The sequence below is a fragment of the Tupaia chinensis genome, unplaced genomic scaffold (assembly GCF_000334495.1).
Source record: "Tupaia chinensis unplaced genomic scaffold, TupChi_1.0 Scaffold000217_1, whole genome shotgun sequence".
Classification (NCBI taxonomy): Eukaryota; Metazoa; Chordata; class Mammalia; order Scandentia; family Tupaiidae; genus Tupaia; species Tupaia belangeri.
In genome coordinates this window covers 6,924,348-6,932,696 of record NW_006159692.1, presented here as the reverse complement: position 1 = coordinate 6,932,696, position 8,349 = coordinate 6,924,348, and the positions used below count along the sequence as shown (strand labels likewise).

Below are 8,349 nucleotides of genomic sequence, written 5' to 3'. Positions count from 1 at the left end.
TTGGGAGAGGCCATGTCCCTCGGGTGAGATGGGCCTCTCTGCAGTGGGGTGGCCTTGCTGCTAGCCCACGCGCCACCTCATCGCCCGCCCCCACAGGAGAATGGCACGGTGAAGAAGGCCATTGCCCAGATGACCCAGAGCCTGCTGCTGTCCCTGGCTGCCCGGAGCCAGCTCCAGGAGTTGCGGGAGAAGCTCCGGCCACCAGCCGTGGACAAAGGGCCTGTCCTCAAGGCCAAGCCACCGGCCGCCCAGAAGGACATCCTGGGCGTGTGCTGTGACCCCCTGGTGTTGGCCCAGCAGCTGACTCACATTGAGCTGGTCAGTGCAGCCCTGTGCCAGGCCAGGGTGGGTGGGTTGTTTGCTGCTGCCTGTCAGGGCCTCAGGACCCTGGTGTCTGTCAGCGCAGGGCCACTGGCCCCCCAGTCTGACTAAGTCATCGGGCAGCCTGTTCCCCAGCCCCGACCCCCTGCCTCGGGCTCAGCCTGGGTCTGTGGACAGCGAGTGCCCCTGCGCACAATGGGTGGGGCTGGAGTAGCATCGGCCAGCCCTGGGGACTGGTCTGGGAGGAGGGGACACACCTGTGCCCTGGGCAGGCCTGTGCTGCCCCTGAGGCCGCGACCGCACTTGTCCAGGAGAGGCCCGTCACCGCCTCTGCTGTGTCCCCACCCCAGGACAGGGTCAGCAGCATCCGCCCCGAGGACCTGATGCAGATCATCAGTCACATGGACTCCCTGGACAACCACAGGGTGAGTGGGCCCAGCCCGAGGTGCCCTCAGGACCCCAGCCGGAGCCCGCGTCTGCACCCCGTGCAGGGCGGGCATGAGCCTCCCCAGCATACCCCGAGTACCCCCAGAATGTCAGATCACGTGATCCAATGGACATGACGCTGGCCCTCCTGGCAGCTGTTGCAGGGGTCAGCAGAGAACACCATGGGGACACATGTGGGAGAGGTGCAGGGCTTGGCCTGGGGCCCGCGGTGTCCCTTCAGGGTCCACCAGCCTCCCTGTGACCTGCTGTGTGCCCACAGTGCCGAGGGGACCTGACCAAGACCTACAGCCTGGAGGCCTACGACAACTGGTTCAACTGCCTGAGCATGCTGGTGGCCACCGAGGTGTGCCGGGTAAGCTCGGCCTGGGAAGATGGGCACAGCGGTGGCCACCCATCGACGTCACCGAGGGGGACTCCCGCCCCAGCTAAGTGAGGTGATGGCACGAAAGTAAAAGCAGGAAGTCCTGGCAGGGCTTTGGTCCCTCCCCTGCACTAGAATGATTTCTTACGCATGCGTGGAGAGCGCCCCCTGTGCCAGACACCGTGTGGCCTGTTTGAGGCTGTGTGGGTTCCCCAGTCCCTCGGGTCAGACGACTCTGTCCCTTTTACTACAGAAGAAACCAAGCACAGGTAGGGCATGCCAGTCTTCCGCCACAGCCAGACTGTCGGCAGCGATATCCCCAGACCCTCCCTGCCCGTGCCCATGGCGGCCCACGCTGAGGCTGTCCTGGCCTGCAGGTGGTGAAGAAGAAGCACCGGACCCGCATGCTGGAGTTCTTCATCGACGTGGCCCGGGAGTGCTTCAACATTGGGAACTTCAACTCCATGATGGCCATCATCTGTGAGTGGCCAGGCGCCAGGTGGGGCTGGTGTGGCTGCCCCCCACCCCCGGCCTTACCTCCCCTGTCACCCCCACAGCCGGCATGAACCTCAGCCCCGTGGCACGGCTGAAGAAAACGTGGTCCAAGGTCAAGACAGCCAAGTTCGACGTCCTGGAGGTAGGGCTGAACCCCTGCAGAGCCCGGCCAGCCCCTGGGTCTGGGCCATGGGCTCAGAGCTCACCTGTCCCCACCCCCATGTCTGCAGCACCACATGGACCCGTCCAGCAACTTCTGCAACTACCGCACGGCCCTGCAGGGGGCCACACAGAGGTCCCAGACGGCCAACAGCAGCCGCGAGAAGATCGTCATCCCTGTGTTCAACCTCTTCGTCAAGGACATCTACTTCCTGCACAAAATCCACACCAACCTCCTGCCCAACGGGCACGTGAATTTCAAGGTGAGCTCAGCCCCTGTGGCCCCAGCGGGACGGGCAGGCAGGGACCTTGTGTACCACCTTGGTGCCAGGCGATTTCCTGAGCCTACCTGAGATCCGGAAGGGCCTTTAGGACCAGAAGCGGAAGGGCGGGTCGGGGGTACCGGCTGACCACGAGGTTCAGAGTGTGGCCTCGGCCCTTTGAGTGCATGACTTGGTTACCGAGATCAGAGCCACACAAACCTGCTTTTGCCTGGGGCCCTGGTTCTGGCCTGATTCCACCGGGAAGACAGAGAAGGAGCCACCCCGGGGCTGGAGGGCCAGGGACGCTTTAGGCAAGAAGGGACTTGGACAGAGAACTCTGAGCAGGACAAGAGGGCCAGGCAAAGGTGACTGTGAGGTGCTGGGGGTACCAGGCTGTCTGATCCCCACCTCACACTGGTAAGGGTGGGCCCCAGACTCTCGCATGGGCCCAGAGAGTGAGGCTGGGGAGCGTTCGGGGTGCTGCTGCTAGAGCGTCTGCGGAAGCCGTGTTGTAAACGGGCCTCTCCTGGTGCGTGCAGAGGCACAGACCCTGCTACCAGCCTGATGGCCCGCGATGGGCTGGGTGGGGCAGAGGGCCTTGGGGACAGCTGCTGGCTCCGGTGCTACACAGTGCTACCACAGCCACGACAGCCGTGTAGGGCCTGGCTGTCTTGCTGAGACCACAGCCTACATCGCCTAGCCCTGACCGAGGTTTTTAAGCTTAGGGTGACAGATGGAGCTCCCTGTTCTTCTGCCCCTTCAGAAATTCTGGGAGATCTCCAGACAGATCCATGAGTTCATGACATGGACACAGGTCGAGTGTCCCTTCGAGAAGGACAAGAAGATCCAGAGTTACCTGCTCTCGGCGCCCATTTACAGCGAGGAAGGTGAGGCCTCCCCTCGGAAGCGTGCCACTGCCCCATGCCAGGTTCTTGTCCTGGCCCTTCCCCATGCCCTGTGCCCTCTGGGGGCTGTCCTGGGACGCACATGCCACCCAGGGGCCAGCTGGGCTCACAGGGCTCATGCGCAGGAGCAAGGGTCCTCAGCCAGGCAGTCCCAGGAGCCCCACGTAGCAGGGAGGCCGCTGTCCCCTTGGCCTGGGCCTGGCCGCGTCCTTGGACGGGACAGCGTGCGGTGGGCAGACAGCGTGTGGGGTGCAGGTTCTGAGGGCCTCTCCCGTCTCTCAGCGCTCTTCGTTGCCTCCTTTGAAAGTGAAGGTCCCGAGAACCACATGGAGAAGGACAGCTGGAAGACCCTCAGGTGCAAGCACTGCGGGGACCCCGTCTTGGAGGAGGTTGGGAGAGGGCTGGGGTGGCACCCTGGAGCTGCTCTTCTGAAAGGGGCCCGGGGCACCCTGCAAAGGCCGGGCGGGAGGGTGTCCCAGGCGCCAGGGCCTGGACGTTGGGAGGACCGGGTTTGGGTCCAGGTGCCCTCTCTGCTGGCTCAGGGGAAGCTGACCTGCTGTGTTCCCCGCCCACCTCTAGGACCACCCTCCTTAACCGAGCCTGATGACACGGATGGGCCCGCAGACGCTGGATGAAGCACACGCACAACTTGAGTTCTGACCTTGCTTGATATGGGTTGAGATGAGGAGGCCTCACTGGTTGGGGTCCATTTTGTATATAACTTTTATGACAAAAATGGTAATTAATTCATGCATCAACCTTTGGCACTTACAAAGCTTTTTTTGTTTATTTTAAATAACAGGGCGGGGCCCTGCTTTGGGGAGGGGTGGGGAAAAGCGTATCATGGGAGACGGCATCCATGATAACATCTTATTCTAACGAAATGTAGATCTTTATTTTCTACTTTTGATTATTAACATCTTATGAAAAAAATATTTAAAAAAAACCCAACCAAAACCAACGTGAGCCCTGCCTGCTCGGACGCCCTCCCAGCCAGTCTCTGATGTCGGGGTTAGTGCCTTAGAGGGTACTGGGGTCCGTCTTCCTGCTCCGTGTCCGGGCAGCAGCGAGCTTTGCGCTGGGCCGCGAGGGTCCTCGCGCGAGTCGATGCTGCGAGGTCCCAGCGCGAGGCCAGGTGCCGGGGTCTCATCTGCGCACTTCTGGAAGCGAACCCTTGAGTACGGGCTTTCCAAAGTTTACATTTTCGTTTTGCTTTATCAGGGACTTACGGTCGGGGAGGGGCGGCGGGACACCGGGCAGCGCGTTTCCCGTGAGAATAGTCTGCTCAGCTCTTCCACTGCGTCGGCGTCGGCGTCGGCGGGAGGGCCGAGGGAGGGGCCGCGGCCTTGTCAGTTTCCAGGCCCTAACTGGGAGGCACCTGAGCTGTCGCCACGGCGGAAAGCTGTCCTTGCCCACCCACGACAGTCACGGATGGACGTTCCGGCGTCGCCCTCCTCCTCCCCTGGGAGGCAGGCGCCCGTGACTGGAGTCTGGAACGCGATCAGCCGGGCTGGAACTGCTGCAGCCCGTTCAGAGAAAACTGCCCAACATTTTGACTCCATTTTCCATGTCCGACATCCTGGCGTGAACCCTGGGCCTTCCTGACCAGGAGATGGGGCGGCTCTGTCCCTCTGAAAGCCGAGGCAGTCCATCCATGCTCTTTCTTGCGGAAGTCCTCACCCTCGGCCCTCCCTCCAGGCCAGGCTTTGGCAGGAGCCTGGAGTCAGGGAGCCTGGTGAGGACGGGTCAGGTCCCGATTCTCTGCGCTCCCAGGGAGAGCCGGAGGTGGAGGCCAGGCCTGGGAGGAGGCCGCCCTGGGCCCTGGGCGGAGCGAGAATACTTGCACTGTATTGTCACAGTGTGTTTGCACTTTTCAGACGGCCCAGCTAGTACGGACTGTAAACCGCGGGGACAGGTGGCTGTTGACGTCTCCGAGATCAGAAAGGCTCAGCACTGAGACTGTCTCTGGAATACCGCGTTCGCGTTGGGTGGTTCCGTCCACGTGTTTCTCACGTCAGTGTGCACTTCACGGGTCATCAGTTCTTGTACTACTTGAAACAGTGTATCTATGTTTGCTACTTTATTTTCCCAATTTGATACATACCCTAGATTTGATGTTTTGGTATTTTGAGGTGAGCTCTGAGTATAACGCTGTACCATACGCAGGATGTCCGTTCTTGGTGTGACTGGATGTACTTGCATCAATAAAAAACTCATGTCGCTCCTGTCTCTTGTCTGCTCTGCGTGCACGGGTGCCCGAGGCTGCTGGCAGGAGACACAGGCGTGGGGAGGACGAGAACACCCGGGTCCGGAACGGGCTTTCCCAGGAGGGACCGTGTAAGGTCACCAGTGGGAAACGCACTGTGACAGAGGGCTTTTCAAGTGAGCACTGCGGGTCTAGACAGAGCTGTGCACGGAGGGCTGTCCTGACCTGCTTTCCTCAAACGAGCCACCCAGACTGTCACCAGGTGCTGTATGGCACGGGACAGCAGAACCTTCCATGTCCGTGGGCAGGGGGAGGCCGGGGCACCTGTTGATACCCTCCTGCAGGGCGGCTTGCACACCAAGGGTCCAGACAGGTTCCTTGGGTTGCATGAATCACGTCCAGGAGCACCAGTGAGGAGGGCTGATTGAGCGGCACACGAGTGTGGCCCTGAAGGCGCTGGAAGGGGAAGCCAAGCCGTGGCCCCCTGCTGCTTCTCCCAAGCCTGCCTATGCTGCCGCCCACAAGGCCCAGATGGGCTGGGGTCCTCCCATCACAGCTCTTACTGACCTTTCTTGTACCTTTCCACCTAAGTCACTTTAAACAATGTGCTTGGTGTCTCCCGGTGACCTCGAGCGGGCACTGAGCACGGACGCGTGGAGGCGTGCCTGAGGCGTGACTTCCTAACTTCAGCTTAAACGACCAGTGGCCACTGTGTTGGGCAGGTCACATCTTTGGGGCCTTGGCACTGCCAGTGCCTTGTGAAGGGACAGCCCAGATGTGTGATATCCAGGTGGAGCCCATGAGCATGCCACGAAGACACGCGAGCCTGGCCACATGACAATACTTTGGTTTCCTGGTAGGGCCACCACGTGTTTACGTTTCTTCCTGCGGAGCTGAAGCGGGGGTGGCACGTAATCTGATCCACAGAGCTTGGGGTGGCACATGAGGCATGCGGGGCCGGCCCGGGCGGTGCCATCTCTCATCCGTGGGCGCTCCCCAGGGCGCTGGTCCTCAGCTGCAGGTCCCTCAGCAGCCATGCCCCTGGGCACCGGTGGGCACGCAGTCTCAGGCCGCACCCCAGGCCCGCTGAGTCAGAAACAGACGGTGTCCGGGGAACCTCTCCAGTGGCGGGTCCGAGGGTGGCTCTGCCTGCTCGTCGCCCACCTCTCCTAGCGCCTCCGCCCCTCTGGCTCCCTGAGGTCTCACGCCATCAACACGCCACACTCATGCCCGCCTTCAGGATGCCACGGCCCTGTCCTCACACCCCTGTGAGGAGCTCCCGTTGTCTGTAGGAGTCCCGAGATCTTCCACAGGGGACGGCCCCTTGGGCTGCCCTTTTCTCCCAGGTCCAGTTCCAGCTGCAGGTGCTGGGACAAGTTCTCTACCTTGTCCAGCCTCCGTTTTCTCATGCTGAAGTGGGAATCCTCACCTGGCGGGGCCGTCATAGCTGACGACGGGGAGTGACGCCTGGCTCGTCAGCACTGGCAGTATCGGCTGTGGACTGGCGGCAGTGCCAGGCAGATGCCAAGCGGCCTTTCTCTTGCGAAAGCGGCATCTTTCAGGAGAGTGAGCTGCAGGCTTCCGGACACCCTCGCACAAAGGAGCCCAAGTTGCAGCCGATTCGAAGACAGGCTAACATCAGCGAAGTCACGTAAGTGCTGAATTCACCCAGTGTATAACCAGAGCACAATCCCAAATTGGGATTTAAAACCACTTTCTGAAAGCAAAACCTACAACCCACCTGGTCAGTGTAGATCATAACACAATTTCTATCTTTATTCCCAGAAAGGAGGCCGTGAGGAAGGCGAGGGCTGCCAACACCCGCACGAGCGTCCGCCGCCACATAACCAGGACACACGGGTCTTCAGCAACGATGCCACCAACACAAGGTCTTAAATGACCCACCTACCCATTTCTGCGACGTGAAAGGCTAAGTGCTCACCTGTGAAAACTAGTAACGCGGTGTAAAGTCAAACATCGAAGCCAAGGGAAGCCAGACAAAGCAGGGAGACCCTGAAGCCAGCATTTGCCTGACCTCTGAGGCAGGGACCAGGAGCTTCCACTGTCAAGGCCACAGGGGGATGAGAACAGATCCAGGTCCTGCTCAGAATGAGGAACCCAACAGGAGACCCTGGTCATAAAGCTGGCATCACTGGGGACCAGCAGGTGGTGTGGTGGTTAAAGCGCTCCCACATGGCCGACCACGGTTCAAGTCCTGGACCTGGTGGCTTACTAACTCACTTTCTCTCTCTCTCTCTGGCCAGATGAAAATAAATGAATGAATAAAGAACATTAAAATAAAATAATTATTTAAAAAAAAAAAAGCTGTGGCATCACCGAGAGCTGCTCCCAGTGTAACAGGGAGCTTGGCGTGGAATCGCCTACCGGAACTCCGAGGGGTTAAGGAAAGCTGGTTTGACACCGGATGAAGGGCATTTGCAGCACAGATTGCACTGTCCAGCAGACGAAGCCGAGACTTCAGTTTAACATGGCCCTGAACTGTGCCGCGCCCGAGGACCCACTGGGAGAAACATTCCGACCTACATTCCAGTTTGAAAACCCTCTCCTGATGAGTCTGCTCTTCTCTTAAACCCATCTCTTGGACTGAAATAATTTGATTATTATAACTGTCATTTCTAGATGTTCTAACAGGTTCTTTTCCGACCTGTTTGGTCATAATTCTGAAGAAACTGCCAGAATGTAACAGAGGACAAAGAGGTGGAAATAAACAGACTAAGCGATGAGGCGCAGTCACCATTTTAACATGGTATCAGTTACAGGAGAAAAAAGAGCATATTAAAAAGAAAGTAGTTGGGAACCAGCAGTTAGCGTAATGGCTATGTCGCTGGACTCCCACGTAGTCATGGAGGAGAAGGGATTGCGGCGTGACCATCCCCCCTGGGGGGTGATTTCTCGCTTTCTGTCTCTCTGTCTCTCTGTCTGGCGAGTGCACACGCCCTATAGCAAAAAAACCTTTCCAAAAAAAAACCAAGAAAGTAGTTGAGGACTTTTCGGAACCTATGTAAGATAACCGCCTGAGGAGCCCGTAGACTCTCAAGCAGGGTTAGAAAAGATAGAGCCACACACAGGTATATCACAGCGGTACAGAAGAAAGGAGAACGAGGAGCTCTTTAAGACAGCAAGAGAACAAAAAGGCTGGCGACCTTCCAAGCTGACCGCTTGCAGCAGGAA

General features: G+C 59.0%; 1 protein-coding gene across 1 annotated transcript in view; it reads left to right on the top strand.

Annotated features, from left to right (window-relative positions):
- RASGEF1A (RasGEF domain family member 1A) overlaps positions 1-5,171 on the top strand; it is a gene marked incomplete in the record, with an annotated part of 20,533 nt that extends 15,362 nt beyond the window's left edge. Inside the window, 9 exon segments of the mRNA XM_027771477.1 lie at positions 45-318; positions 633-746; positions 1,028-1,120; positions 1,507-1,609; positions 1,687-1,766; positions 1,855-2,046; positions 2,810-2,933; positions 3,234-3,306; positions 3,531-5,171. Of these exon segments, the coding sequence (XP_027627278.1) occupies positions 45-318; positions 633-746; positions 1,028-1,120; positions 1,507-1,609; positions 1,687-1,766; positions 1,855-2,046; positions 2,810-2,933; positions 3,234-3,306; positions 3,531-3,555 (1,078 nt within the window).
- Between the last annotated feature and the right edge of the window lie 3,178 nt (positions 5,172-8,349).